This window comes from Eurytemora carolleeae, unplaced genomic scaffold, assembly GCF_000591075.1.
Source record: "Eurytemora carolleeae unplaced genomic scaffold, Eaff_2.0 scaffold197, whole genome shotgun sequence".
Taxonomy (NCBI): domain Eukaryota; kingdom Metazoa; phylum Arthropoda; class Copepoda; order Calanoida; family Temoridae; genus Eurytemora; species Eurytemora carolleeae.
Genome location: NW_019396181.1, coordinates 337,953 through 353,736, shown reverse-complemented (window position 1 = coordinate 353,736; position 15,784 = coordinate 337,953). Strand labels below are relative to the sequence as shown.

General features: G+C 32.2%; 2 protein-coding genes across 2 annotated transcripts in view; one reads left to right on the top strand and one right to left on the bottom strand.

The window, feature by feature from the left end:
* Positions 1 to 76: 76 nt before the first annotated feature.
* LOC111697414 (protein disconnected) lies at positions 77 to 3,485 on the bottom strand. The gene is made up of 7 exons (XM_023467433.1): positions 3,391 to 3,485; positions 2,451 to 2,490; positions 2,243 to 2,310; positions 2,132 to 2,187; positions 1,725 to 1,845; positions 1,082 to 1,152; positions 77 to 668 (listed from the first exon to the last, which is right to left on the bottom strand). Exons 1-7 carry the CDS (start codon positions 3,435 to 3,437, stop codon positions 493 to 495), a joined length of 579 nt encoding a protein of 192 aa, XP_023323201.1. The 5' UTR covers positions 3,438 to 3,485; the 3' UTR covers positions 77 to 492.
* Positions 3,486 to 7,102: 3,617 nt separating this feature from the next.
* LOC111697402 (roundabout homolog 2) overlaps positions 7,103 to 15,784 on the top strand; it is a 63,757-nt gene continuing 55,075 nt past the window's right edge. Inside the window, exon 1 of the mRNA XM_023467414.1 lies at positions 7,103 to 7,215. The gene's annotated coding sequence lies outside the window, so the exon portion shown is untranslated. The remainder of the gene's footprint in view (positions 7,216 to 15,784) is intronic.

Below are 15,784 nucleotides of genomic sequence, written 5' to 3'. Positions count from 1 at the left end.
AAGTCGACTTCATATTCCAGATTTTTCTAGTTATCACTGTAAAAATATTGGTTAGCTTGCTACAGTTTTACATATATAAATATTAATGGTTTATTTATGAATTTTATACAGGGTTTCCCACAAATTATGAGAATTGAACAACGACTGTAATAAATTTATCAAGACTTTTTTCTTTAATCTTGAATTTTGCAACACTTTTGCAACAATTTAAACTGGTCTTTTCTTGACCAAATCAATGCTGTAGATCGCTTAGATGCTCTTTTACAGGCCAGATTTTACTGTCAAGTCTTAATAATTACTAGTTGAAATACCCGGCGTTGACAATGTAATTTTAAAAACACATTTGAGAAAAAATCTTTTTTTGTTACCCATGGATTTTCTCAAAAAAAATCAGCCTAGTTGGTCCAGCCGTTTGGGCAGAGCATTATTTAGTATTTAAAATGTCATCTTTTGTAGGTACTCCTTTGTATTAAAGTGAAACTTTTACGGGTTTTACCCAACTCTGGATGACCATCTTTCTTGGTTGTTTGGAGCTGAGGCAGTGAGACAATTGTTCTGAGGATAAACTGTCTCGAGCTTTTCCATTCGTTGAACAGGTTCCTTTCTTGTGATTGGATAAACCAGTTTATCTGGGCTTCCTATTGGAGGACTTAACATATCAGCTGATCCTTGAATATTTCAAAATGTTGATAATTTTTAGAAGTTCTTTGGGTATGTAATGATAATTATCAAAAGCAATTTTTTCCTTAAATCAAAATTATATGGTATGTGTTAACGCTTTCAAAACAGGTTAATAGTAAGCTCTTTTTAAAATCAAGTTTTAATCGATTCTTACTTTGATTAGATAATTAACCCTTTTCCAAGAAAAATTGTCAAACTTGTAGGTTCCAATTAGCATTGGATCATTGTGCGTCTTTCACCCCGGATTAACCATATTGAGAAGCATTCGGTTTCTTTTATTTGAAATTAAACGTGCTTTGGTCTATTATAATTAAACAATCTTTGAATTAAATCCACGTTTTCTTTTTAATACATAAAAAAATCCTTGAGTTTCAAAATATTTTTTTGAGGATTTGCTCACCTGGTTTTCTTATGCATCTTGAACAGCTGGCACATGTGAACTCACTTATATCGTCATCATATTTGCTGCGCCTTAGATATATTTTTTTGTGTGTTTAGGGAGTGCCATTTTATTTGCCAGTAAAATTTAACTTATTTAGAATTTAGAAATGTAAAGAAAGGAATTGAGTCTTTGCAACAAACTCTGATTTTCTAATCACTATATCTTTGGAATCGAATGTTGCAGGCCTTAGACATTTCAAACTATGAATTCTGTTAGATCAAATAAGCTGAGTTTGAAATATCAAAGGTTTACAACATCGAGTTCTAAAGATATTGAGGTTTAAAGATTTGATTTTGTTCCAAAGACTCAATTCCTTTGGCTTTTGATTAAATTTGTTGATGTAATGTACAAAGGTTTTTACTATTTTTTGCAAAGGATTTTTTTCTTTCTGGACATTTTAAATCATAACTTGAATCTAAAACTGGGATTCATATTTCACAGTTTTAGGGGGGGAGTTCCTGTATATTTCGGATTATCGATGTGTAAATATGTAAATCTTAAATTAAAAATTTTGCATTTAGTTTTTTTTTTAAGATTATGGAAATCAAGCTGAAATTCTTTTTAAAATTTATTTTTACTTTTTCACAAAAATTAACTTTTCCTAAATCTTTTCAGATCTTCGAGTAAAAAATCCATTTCTCTTTTTCTTCTCTCCAGCTCCTGAACCCTCAGCTCGTATTCATTCTCTTCCTTTTCAACATCCTCCTTTTCCTTCTTCTCTTCTTTTATAATAATTTGTCATTTTGATAAAATCTTAAAGATAACTTGCAATGCAATTATAATTAAAATCAAAATTATGTTCTTTTCAGACTTTTCTTTTTGTAAAATTGTTCGTTAAAGTTATTAAAAAATGACATTTATTTTGTTCTAAATAACTAGTACAACTTTGCAATCTCATAGTTTCTTTAGTTGTTTAGCTTTTAGAAGAAAAAAATGTTTTAACACATTCAATTTTTTTGTGTGATTTTGACCTTTTTAGTTTTTACAAAAAATGTTTTCAATTTTTACCTTGTTCTTTCTTAGATTGGCTTTCATTTTCTTTTTCTTCTACTTCCGAAATATCTCTAAAATAGATTAATTAGAAAAAATTAGATTTTTTCCCGCAATTCAGGAAGTTACCTTAGCTTGTGGATTAACTTCTGAGAACCGTTTTGATGAATATAGTTCTTCCAAAACCTTTCTTCAGCCTAAATATCTTAAATGTTAAACAGCTTTATTCTCAAAAAATAAACATAAGAAAAATTCATTTCACCCTGAAGTAAAATTTTTTCACATAATTTGCATTTTAAAATATAAATTTTTATTTGTTTTTCTCACTTTAACTCACCTTGTGTCTTCCAGATTGGAAGAATTCATCTCCTTTATATCTAATAAAATTAATATTAATATAAAAACTTTAAATTGTTATATAATGAGGAGGAGAGATTTTGTTTATATATTTTAATCATGAAAAGGATTTTATAATTTGTGATTAATTAAAGAAACTAAGTCTTTGCAACAATTTCAAAGTTTATAATCCTTATGTCTTTGCAACCTTATGGTGTAAATCCTAAATATTTCAAACTTTGACTATTTGATCTAACAGAATTCAAAGTTTAAAATATGAAATGTCTATAAGACATCGGGTTGCAGAGATATAACAGGGACTCAAACTTAATTCCATTCAGAAACAATTTTAAGAAGTTCTTCAGTTACTAATTACATATTTTATAATTTATAATTAAAATGAAGAGCTAAATTATTCCACAGTTGTCTGGTTATCACTGTATAAATATTTAAAAATCAAAATTAAGTTTACACTGGATTTTAAAGTAATATTAAATGTACACAAAAAGGATGACAGTAAATTTTTTCCCTAACATATATTTTTGGCTACATATTATAAAAAGTTATCTGATAACAAAATGCAAACAAGAAGCATATGAGCTTTCTTGAAACTAACCCAATTACAGGTTTACGCTATTGAAGTAATCTTATCCCCCTTTATGGACAACTCTGTATAATAATATTAGAATGCAATGTTTAGCTTGTCTGTTTTTATCAAAAAAAAACGTTAAACGGTTCAGCTGACGGGGCCCCATATTTTTGTGGCAAATCACATAAACCCAAGGAGGATTTAAAGTACTAGAGAATTTTGCGTAAAATAATTACAACTTCAACATTTTTTAAAAGTCCATCATTAAAAATAGGAAAATCTGCGATATTTTGTCAATATTTGTAAGAAAGATGTGCTTGACGCTCTCTGCAAAGCCTGGTATATTATTTACCTAAAAACAGGATCATCCTTCCAGAACCCAGCCCAAGTCCACGACATTTTAATTTTTTCACTTCTATAATAATACTACATTTTTTAACAGGTTAAAGGGAGTGTTCGCGAAAAATGAAAGGGGGTATAGGCTTAATGAGATAAAAAAGCGCTTTTGATCGCTTCTAATCTTACTTCTATCTGATGCGTCTATAAGGAGAAAATTGTTAAAAACGACTAATACCGAAGAACGTTGTATCCATACAAATTCAGAAAGATGCAACATACGACTTAGACCATAAAAAAATCTATTTCATTTCAAACAAATCATTCAGATATTACACCCTATGGTCATAGATTATCTTTCGCCACATTTGTATAGAGTTGAATTTTCATTGCTATTATATCATCATTATTATTATTATTATTATTATTATTATTNTACACTCTACACTCTACACTCTACACTCTACACTCTACACTCTACACTCTACACTCTACACTCTACACTCTACACTCTACACTCTACACTCTACACTCTACACTCTACACTCTACACTCTACACTCTACACTCTACACTCTACACTCTACACTCTACACTCTACACTCTACACTCTACACTCTACACTCTACACTCTACACTCTACACTCTACACTTTACACTCAACACTCTACATTCTACACTCTACACTCTACACTCTATGATTGAACTTTCATCAACACAGTGTTTTAAATAAACAATAAATCCTGGAAACAAATTCATTTTATATCTTTAAAAGAAGCTTTTCGCTCATATACTTTTGTGATATATATGTTATAGCTGCCCAAGCGGCTGAACCAAATTAGCTAGATTTTTTAGGAAACCCTAAAGGATAACTTGAGTTTTTCAAAATTCAATGAATAGAATTTCACAGACAACTCGTGGAAAAGACGCATATTTATATATACGTCATGTGTGTGTGTCTGTACCAAAAGAGTGTGTGTAAAGTTTACCGAACCGAGGGTGTGCACTGAAGATATATACAGTACAATACGAATCTCGGTATTTGTACTGTTTAGGAAGTACATTTTGTTTATTGTTAATTGTTTTCTTAAAAATAAGTTTACAATAAAATAGACATTATTCAATCCTAATTATAATTGACAACATTGTTGTGCAATTTCCTTGACTGTAGTCATGTTGTGTGTCTGTTCCAAAAGAGTGTGTGTAAAGTTTACCGAACTTGTCTGCAAAGCATAAACTATATACAAATGTGGCGAAAGATAATCGATGACTATAGGTTGTAATATCTAAATGATTTGTTTGAAATTAAATTGATTTTTTACGGTCTAAGTAGTATGTTGCAATTTTCTCAATTTGTATGGCCGCTAAGTTATTCGGTATGATACGTCTTTAACAATTTTCTCCTTGCAGACGCAACAGATAGAAGTAAGATTAGTAGCGATCAAAAGCGCTTTTTTATCGCATTAAGCCTATACCCCCTTTCATTTTTCGCGAACACTCCCTTTAAGATGTTGGTAATGTAATTATATAATATGATTGTTTATATGTAATATATATGTGTTTACTTGAATTTATAAAATGTATCTTTAATATTGTTGAGGCTGTAGATACAAGCCACGATAGTTGGGGTTTCACGGCCTCACCTACTGCCACTCGGGCATAACAATATCATTGCACATGTCATGCTAACTCTGTGACCCATGTACTCATCAGGGAGGCAGAGGGTTTCAGGGAGGGGTGGTTTCCTGGTAACATTCGTGTTATTGGGATGTCATAATAGATAGATGTAATATGTGTTTACTTGAATTTGTAGAATGTATTTTTAATATTGTTGAATTGAACCATGAAACAAGTATCCTCAACCAATATACAAACCAATAATCTAGGGGGTGCTATACTCGTACTGTTTCTGCTTTAGACATTAACTTAGTTTTATATATTTATGATTCAAGTCAATTTCTGCTTTAAGCTTCAATCCCTTTGAGCTATTTAATAGCTCTTGTTATTATTTCTGCTATATGCATTTCATCTTTCAAGCTATTTATTAGCTATTTCTAACTTTAGGTATGAACTACGTTTCTGTAGCAACATCTAACTTTTGCCTTAAAGGGACTGTAAGGGAAAAATGAAAGGGGGTATAGGCTGAAAGCTAATCATTTTAGCTCTTGATCGCGACCCATGAAAGTTATATCTGATGTTCCTATCTCGAGAAATTGATTTACAACTTTGTCAAATTTATACGAAAATTATTATATATACAATTTTGTATAAAAGTAGTGGGTTTAAGAAGATCAAATTCAGCAAATATGCAACCATTCTGAAAACAATGATATCCCAGAGAAAGCTAATTGTAACTTAGGTTTACTCCAATTCTAATTTTATATTTGTTATTTCTATTTTTTATAGATTCAATTCATAATATTATTAATACGTCCGTATTGCTTGACCAGAAATTCCACCAATGGCAGTGCAGTGCAGTGATACAGGCGGAGACACTTGACCAGTATACTGCTCTGCCATTGGTGATAGTTCTGGTCACGTGTTTTAAGTTTAAGATTTTCTAAATTTTACATATATGAACTTTCGTGTAATTTTAACACAGTTTTATATCAATTTCTCGAGACAGGAACATCAGATAAAACTTTCATGGGTCACGATCAAGAGCTAAAGTGATTAGCTTTCAGCCTATACCCCTTTTCATTTTTCCTTTACAGGCCCTTTAATCAATATTCCTCTATTCTCAGTTAACACACTAATACCTAGTAAGCCAATAATTATATTCTATATGTTGCTTCAACCTGTGAATAAATATCGTTTTAAACACTATAGTTTCAACTCTAAAGAAGAACTCACGAAGATAGTAGCTATACAGGAGTAGTTCTGTTCTAGCTAGTCACTATCACAATAGCACTGAAAAAAAGATCGGTAACCAGTGTACTGTGTACTGTGAACTGTTCTTAGAATTTCTCTGTAATTTTTACAGCATCAAGTTAAAATTTTTTTGGATTTTTTCTACGCCAAGTATTCAGAATCTCTTTTCAAACTCCAAAGTAATCTCCCAAATGGGTGACCAAATCTTAAAATTTTTCTACAATTTATTGAGACAGTATCTAGAATTTGTCTTAAATTTCGAAAGACTATTTCTCCAGAATTTCTCTGAATTTTCACATCACCATTTCTCTAAAATCTTTTCTTTTAAAATTATCTGGAATTGGTGGCATCTGACCAGACCAATCATCTGAATGTCTTGCTCAGGAAATTGTTGGGACCTGCATGCTGTTCCCAATCTGTTCTCAAGATTAAAATTGAGAATTTCTCAAAATCAAGAGACTAGTTTTGGCCGAGGCCTGCTAATAATTCCTCCGTTATTGTTAGCTGTGTCTCAACAAAATACATTACAGCTAAAAATATTCTTTAAGGATGGGTTGAGAAATCACGCAACCTCGAGAATTGGATTCAATAGGTTTTACACTGAACTGACTTAAACCGGAAGCACGGGTGTTGCCATCCACCTTAACTCATGGCAGTGTTGAATGTAGTCGTACCGGTTCGACGTCCACCCATATATCTCAGGGTACCGGTTTGACACCCGCCTACAGATATTTGTGCACTGGTCCGACACCCACCTACTGTACTGCCCCGACACCTTCTACTACAAATCTGTTTGTACCGGATCGACAGGATTCTCTCCAAGATTCTCCGGGCTTTCACAATTTACGCTCAGTTTTACTACAACTGGTGAAGAGAAGTGTGAAGTAGAGTGATTTTATGTTTCGTGAAAAAGTGTGAATTTGTTTAATTAAATGTAGTTAGAAAAAGTGAACAGATTAAGACTTTTAAAGGTAAAATTTAAAATTTAATTAGGAAATTAATGTATCTACGTTTTTAATCTGAGATTCATGATTTTTTTAAAGTTTTCAATAAAAAGTGTTGCAATATATCATTTAATATTATTTTTGCATTTAATATTTATATCGTGAGTAATTTTAATGATTGTTATATTTAGTGATTCTATAATAGTTAAGATCACCATTTTTATCTAAATGCTCATTAAACAGTGCAAAATAAAAGCCTGTAATGCATAAATATTATTTCAACTCATGCTTTGCACAGAACGTTGCCAAGGCATTCGCAATTTATTTTTGCAATCATTGCAATTTAAAAAAGATCTGTTTGGCCTGCTGAATAGAACTGAAGGAATCTGTTGTATTTTAGTTATTCTAGACATTTTTTAAATAAAGTTAATTTCCGAAAAAGATTTGTTTGAAACCTGAGCCTTGAAAACTGACAGTTTTAAACATTAAGGATTTCACAATTTTTTCTTAATCGCAATTTTTAAAACAGTTTTTTTTCAAAGTCAAAGATTTCAAAACTTATGCATCAACGTTTTTATTATTATTTTTCATTAATGGATTATTTTAAAGATTTTTTTCATCATCTCTTAAAATATCCCCCCCCCCCTCTCATACGTATACTATCCTTTTTTAATTTTGTTTCTAAACTTATTAATTCATGCTTATTTTTTACACACTTTTGGTGTTTGGCTTAGCAATTATTTTTGCTGACTGATAAATTAAACATACATGTTATATTTACACTTCCTGTTTTAAATTAATATCACACAAAACTTAGAAGAAAAAAGTATTTTTGAACAAAAAAAAACTAAAATGGAGTGTCTGGCTAGACATGGTAGTTGAGCTGAGAATGCAGTATTATGAAAACACTCCCTTTAACACAACTTTTTTTTATTTAAAAAACTTTCTTAACTGACATCACTTCAAGCTAATAGTGTTTTTCAAAAATGTATGAAATCCTATCAAATCGAATTGAAATAAAATGTTCTTATTTTGACGCTTTTTTGTACGAATTGTGTAACATATTTCTATCGAAGTTTCACAGGAAAAATATATTCTATCTCAAGCTCTTCAGATGTCAAAATATGATTGAACGAGAAAACATGCATTGTCAAAATAAAAAATAAAAATGCTGCCACCTCTAGAGAGATTTGTTTTAATATAGGGTTAAGAGGTTTATTTATGTCTCGTATATATTAAAGATTGTCAGTTTTACCGAGAAAAAAATCTTTGGAATTATGGCTTGATGTCATAGAGTCTATAGCTACTTGTACATAAATGTTTTTGAAACAGATTTCCTATGTTCTACCTTATAGATAAACAAGAAAAATGTCCTCTTTAAAGGATAAATGTCCTGTAGAATAAATGTCTTGTAGAATAAATGTCCTGTCGAATAAATGTCCTGTGGCATAAATGTCCTGTTGTACAAATGTCATGTAGGATTAACGTCCTGTTATAGGATAAATGTCCTGAAGGATAAATGTCCTGAAGGATAAATGTCCTGAAGGATAAATGTCATGTGGAATAAATGTCCTGTTGTACAATGTAGTGTAGGATAAATGGCCTGTTGGATAAATGTCCTGTAGAAAAATGTCCTGTAGAATAAATGTCCTGTAGAATAAATGTCCTGTTATATAATGTACTGTAGCCTTGTAGGATTAATGTCCTGAAGGATAAATTTCCTGTAGAAAAATTTCCTGTAAAATAAATCTCCTTTAGTCATGCCCTGAAGGATAATGTCATGAAGAATAAACGTCTTGAAGGATAAATGTCCTGTATAAAAATGTCCTGTATAAAAATGTCCTGTAAAATTAATGTTCTACGGTTAAATTTGCTAGATAAAATGTCTATTTTAGAAATATCTGAAATGAAAAAATCTGATTATGAAGGGTTTGGTTTACATCTAAAAACAAGTGAAGAAGAAGGCAAAACCTGTAAAATGAATTCTGAAAATTAGTTTTAGATTCTCTGAGCAATGTTTATATTCTACTAACTCTGTTTTGAAGTAAACATCAAAGCATGGCTCAGTGTGGCTCAGTATAAGCTCACCTAAAGGATAGGTTTAAGCTCGCTTATTGAGTATATGAAAGATAAATGGGTTTAAAAACTAGGCCAATTTTTAGATAAAGAAAGCGAAAAGGGATGCAAGCACTGGACTTTTTTAACCCCATAGTTTATAAGCATATACAATAAGTTATTTCGTTTTATTTGTGGTTCGACACCATTATTTAAAAATATAAAGAAACAACCGTAAAATATTCTTTTTTGTTATTGATCTCCATCCACTCCCCTTTCCTCACCACTCCCTCCCCCCCCCTCCCCACCACCTTACACCGACATAACCTCACAGCGGAGCCCCCATAACTGTTTAAATGTAAATTACTTGAACAATATGCTTGACAATTTATAGTTGTATGTTTCATTGTTCTAACAAATAGAGACTTCAAGTTATATACTTAAATACGATATACAAGCCTGTAGTCCACACACCTTTAAAGCTTCAAACTAAAACTAAAGTTCGCTTTTAAACAAATTCAAAGTTTTGAGACGATTCAGTTTAATTTTGAAACAGTCAAGGTTTTGAGACGTTTTAGGAAACCATGAGATGTTTCCCATATTTCAAAAAAAATTTTTTTTGCTTTTTTACTTTTTTTTGCTTTGTACAAATCTGTACTTTGACATAAGATATTATGCCAAATAAAAAGATTAAAACGGTTAAAGGGACTGTAAGCGTAATTTCTTAAGTAACCCTTCTTGCAAAGATGGCAATGACCGATTTACCCCTAAAAGCTTTGTCTGATCAAGTATATGCATGATATATCAATATTTTGAAAACTGAGCTGAAAACTTTAGAATGGGATATCCTTAATCCCGATCGGTTAATTAATCTGGAGATTAATAACATGAGGAGAACAAGCATTTTTTAATCTTGAGATTAAGAAAAAGAGTGGATCAAGCTTTAATCCTGATATCCACCATTCAAAAGTTCCCAGCTCTGATTATTTTTAATTGTGGTTTCTCTACAAAAGTGACTTGCGCATTTTTACTGCAGGAAAACATGTTAGAATTATCTGAATTACACTTTGCAACCAACAAAAACGACAATATCTTCCACTTTCAGATGGAGGTTTCTGAGGTACTGTTGCGAATCGTACATCTTTCCCTGGAGGGTCCCTTTAATATATTCGTTTTAATAATTCGTTTGGGCCTAGGTTAACAACAAATGTTTTTTTTAAAAAAATTTTAACAACAAACATTTTAACAACAAATATTTTAACAACACATATTTTAACAACACATATTTTAACAACGAATATTTTGAGGAAGAATATCTTTACATATGTGTATTGTGCAATTTGAATAGAAGATGGTCGTACATTTTATTTTACATTTGAGTTGAAAACATTTTAAGAATGAATTTAGCATAAATTATATATTTGTCACATAAATAACAAATATTATAAAATGTGTATTGTAAAAAGCAAAAAATATGGACGTCAAAAGCTTTGAACAAAATCCAAGAATATTAAATAAAAATAGGTCTTACAATTTGCATCATTCTTATCCCCCCTCCCCCCCCCCCCATTATTCCTTACATATCAAAACTCATATTATGGTTAAAGGACCAGTAAACGTAATTTCAAGTGACCCTGCATGCAAAACAGATTGTAATGCCTGATTCACAACGGTGCCCTTAAAACCTTTATCTGATCTATAATGTGGAAGATATTGTCGTTTTTTTAATTTTTAAGAATAAAAAGTATGTAGGTCCTTTTTATAAAGATGTCAGTTCTTTTCATATATATGTCAAGTCCTTTTAATAAATATGTCCTTTTTCTGAAAAAATGTCGCCTAGGGTTTTGTAATTTTCAACTGTTGCAAATGCAAAGTGTAAATATAATATCTGTAATTGTAGTATAAACTACCAAGAGGTTATTTATACAAAAAGACGAGTTAGATCTGCCAAACTAATCAGTGCATTTGGTTTGGCTATGTGATGATAATTAAATGACATGTTACACTATTCAACATTTATTTTAAACCAGTTTATACAAAAAGATAATATTACTTGTAGTTGTTCGTCTCGCTGTTGTTGGTGATGGAGGATATTAGCATGTACAAGTAGAGGACATGTATGAGTTCTCTATTGTACAGAGGCTTTTGCACCGAACCCGAGTACTTCCCAAGGCTGTGCAACAATCTCACCCAAGTTACCAAATTCTATAAAGAATATATTAGATGAATAATTTACATCAATTATAAGAAAATATAATACCTAACCCCTCTGAACGGCGCCCTCTGATCTAACAATTCATTTGTAACAAAACTGCATAACAATTTTCTGGACAATTGAATATGATTTATACCTGATAATTGTTTGGGTAATAGATCTAAACTAAACGCGTGGAGCTGGGTTAATCAGATTGTAAACAGTGCAGTACACTGATAAACAACAAAGTAAAAAGGGGCAACCAGTACCCACGGATAATATTTACTGTAATTTTACAATGTATAATACATTATAAACAGTATTAATGTTCAGAGAACTTTGTTAGAAATATTTCCAATCTTAACAATATTTCATAATAAAAGAGAAGACGACGATAATTCCACTGTTTCTTGGTTCTCCGTGCAAAATAAGTTTTACTGCTGCAGGGTGTGAAAGTTAAATGAAAAATGTCCCCCCGAAATAATTAGATATATTGAATATTAGATAGATTTATTTTGCGACGTGTGCAGCATGAGTCGCACAACCATCTGCCCCCGGGGGGGGGGGCGGAATGGGTAGGGGGGAGGGATGACGCTGGGGGGCTATGGGGGGATGACGCCGAACAAAAGGCTGTGAAAGGGGACCCTTCTGTGTTTGGATACTGTTCATTTATCCCCTCCTCCCCATGTTTCCTTGTCATTCCTCCCCCCCCCCTTCACATCTTTAAAGGGGAGGGGAGGGGTTTACCAATACTTAGATTATCATGTGTGTCACGCTTATACCCATTATCCAATCCAACTCCCGATATGTACAGGGTGTATACAAATATTTATTCTTGTAAAATTTTATTTTTTATTCTTGACCAAAAATCATCCATAAAGTCTTGTGATTTATAAAAAATATCTCTTCTTCGTTTTTATCAATAAATTAACCAAATCCTGAGAAATATATCATAATTAAAGGAAAACGACATGTTTACCACTGTTTTCAGGATACCACTGTACGGAGGAAACGCATTTCCCGGAAATTTAGTAGAATCCTTTTCATCTGTAGCTTTTTAATCTAATTATCAATGAAAAATCAATAGTTCTGAAATTAATTTTACCCCCCCCCCCCTCCCAACCCCTTAAAAAAGATCTGAATGTAAAATCTGAATGGTTTAAGTTGTATTCCAAACACGATACACTTTTATTTTATTTGTTTAGAAAAAGTCCGAGTTATATTGAATAAAATATATTTTAACTAGATTCTATTGTTAGTCTAGAGAATAATTTCAACATTTATCTTTGTAAATGTGGCACTGTACACCTTTCACTCTATACTAGTATGGAGGGTATACAGGGGGAACCACATTACATTTAAAGGGACTGTATACTAGTATGAAGGGTATACAGGGGGAACCACATTACATTTAAAGGGACTGTATTCTAGTATGGAGGGTATACAGGGGGAACCACATTACATTTAAAGGGACTGTATACTAGTATGGAGGGTATACAGGGGGAACCACATTACATTTAAAGGGACTGTATTCTAGTATGGAGGGTATACAGGGGGAACCACATTACATTTAAAGAGACTGAATACTAGTATGGAGGGTATACAGGGGGGAACCATTTAAAGGGACTGTATACTAGTATGGAGGGTATACAGGGGGAACCACATTACATTTAAAGGGACAGTATACTAGTATGGAGGGTATACAGAGGGAACCACATTACATTTAAAGGGACTGTATACTAGTATGGAGGGTATACAGGGGGGAACCATTTAAAGGGACTGTATACTAGTATGGAGGGTATACAGGGGGGAACCATTTAAAGGGACTGTATACTAGTATGGAGGGTATACAAGGGGGAACCCCATTACATTTAAAGGGACTGTAAACTAGTATGGAGGGTATACAGGGGGGAACCACATTACATTTAAAGGGACTAAAGATGAAATTTCTAGTGAGCCTTCCATGTCCGATTCACAATGTTATTCTTGAAAGCTTTGTATCCTCAAGAATAAACGGGATATCCCTGATTTTCTTGTAAAAAATTGATTATTTATGTTTCTCTTCTAAAGTGACATGCGGATATGTGCTGCAGAGACTTAAAGCACGTGGATTTAACGGTTATTTCAATATTCCAGAAAGCTGTGACTTTCGATCACAATTTTACCCATTAAACATAATTTTTTAGCCTTTTTCCTTTTATACGTTTTTGTCGGGATATGCATTTTGAATGAAAAAGTAGAATAAACAAATCTGTAAGGTAAAAGATTGTTGAATTATAGACCAAAATACGTTTGATTTTAAATAGAAAAAAATCGAATGCTGCGCACTCTGGTTAATCTGGGGTGAAAGGAGGAAATTGTTACATAATGTAAAAAATATGCTTAGTATTATCTGTAACTTAATTTATATATAATCTATAAGAGTTCTTTTAAATATTTTTCATTTTTTTTCAAACTTTTTACAAAAACATTTAGATATGTTTTGTGTTAACTCCCAATGCCCATTGTGAGACGACAGACGTACAACATGTACCTACTTTCAACTCAAACTTTAAACTTTTAGGCTTTTTTCATTTACAAACTGTAGAATTGTATTTTTCAAACCTTAAAACTCAAAAAGCAAGTGCAAAAAGTTAATATTATAATGTTTCCCCCAATTTGCCGAATATTTTTCAAATCATTTTTTGTTGCAAATGTTATCAACCCGTACAAACTATGCATGAGTGTGTGCAAGGTTTCAAATATCGCTGTGTATCATCTATCGTCAGCAAGCATCCCATCCTTGTAATTTTTAACTGATTTCACGTCAGGCAGAAAATTTGCAAAACTAATATATTGATTAGTTTAAATTAACTGTGTACTACAAACAACACTATAAACAATTGAATAACAAAAATGATTTGTAAATAATTATCTAAATAATAATAGAAATAACAACAAATAATAAAAATAGAGGCAATTTTTGATTTATAATTTAACTTGCAACTCAATTCTGTATTATATTCTAATTTTTTAACAACAATCTTTATAAATTCACGATAGTGTTAAATCCTTCGAAAAGGTGCAGCCTTCGAGAAACGTTGTTTAATTCCAAGATTATCATGAAATAAGGTTGTGAAAATTGTTTTCCATAAACTCTTACAATTTATGAAAGATTTGAAACCTTCAAGAGACTAGAAATCTCCAATTGGTCTTTAAAGGGACTGTGTAAGCGTAATTTCAAGTGACCCTCAAAGTTGTGGAAGATATTGTCGTTTTTTTGGCTTAAAATGTTTAGTCTAGTAATGTATGAAGTTAGTTGTTTATATGCTGTCTAGAAAATTGAGGTTCTAAGTGGTAAAAAAAGCTTTTTATTAATAGTGAGGTGGTCAAAACAAAGCTATCTATCAGGGAGGTGGTCAAAACAAAACTCTCTCTTAGTGAAGTGGTCAAAACAAAGCTCTCTATTAGTGAGGTGGTCAAAACAAAGCTCTTTATTAGTTAGGTGGTCAAAACAAAGCTCTCTATTAGTGAGGTGGTCAAAACAAAGCTCTCTTTTAGTGAGGTTGTCAAAACAAAGCTCTCTTTTAGTGAGGTGGTCAAAACAAAGCTCTCTATTAGTGAGGTTGTCAAAACAAAGCTCTCTTTCAGTGAGGTGGTCAAATCAAAGCTCTCTATTAGTGAGGTGGTCAAAACAAAGCTCTCTATTAGTGAGGTGGTCAAAACAAAGCTCTCTATTAGGGAGGGGGTTAAAACAAAGATCTTTTTAGTGAGGTAGTCAACATAAAGCAAAGCAAAATTTACGAAAACTTTGTAGTAAGGTGAAAAGACTAGACAACGTTTTTGGTAACTTGTAAACGCAAAAAGTACATGTATGCACCTGAAAAGTACATCTATGCACCTGAAAAGTACATGTATGCACCTGAAAAGTACATGTATGCACCTGAAAAGTACATGTATGGACTTGAAAAATTGCTGCAATAAGAAAAATACGCAATTTTTCTATAATGGAAGAAATAGAGGGGGAGGGGGTGGTAATGATGCGTGTGAGGGATGGAAGACGGGGGAGGGGATGTCTGATGTGCCCCCGTGGGGCCCCTGCGGGGGATTCATTTATTTAAATAATTTGTCGGGAAGTTTAAACAGTAGGATACAGGGGGAACCACATTACATTTAAAGGGACTGTATACTAGTATGAAGGGTATACAGGGGGAACCACATTACATTTAAAGGGACTGTATTCTAGTATGGAGGGTATACAGGGGGAACCACATTACATTTAAAGAGACTGAATACTAGTATGGAGGGTATACAGGGGGGAACCATTTAAAGGGACTGTATACTAGTATGGAGGGTATACAGGGGGGA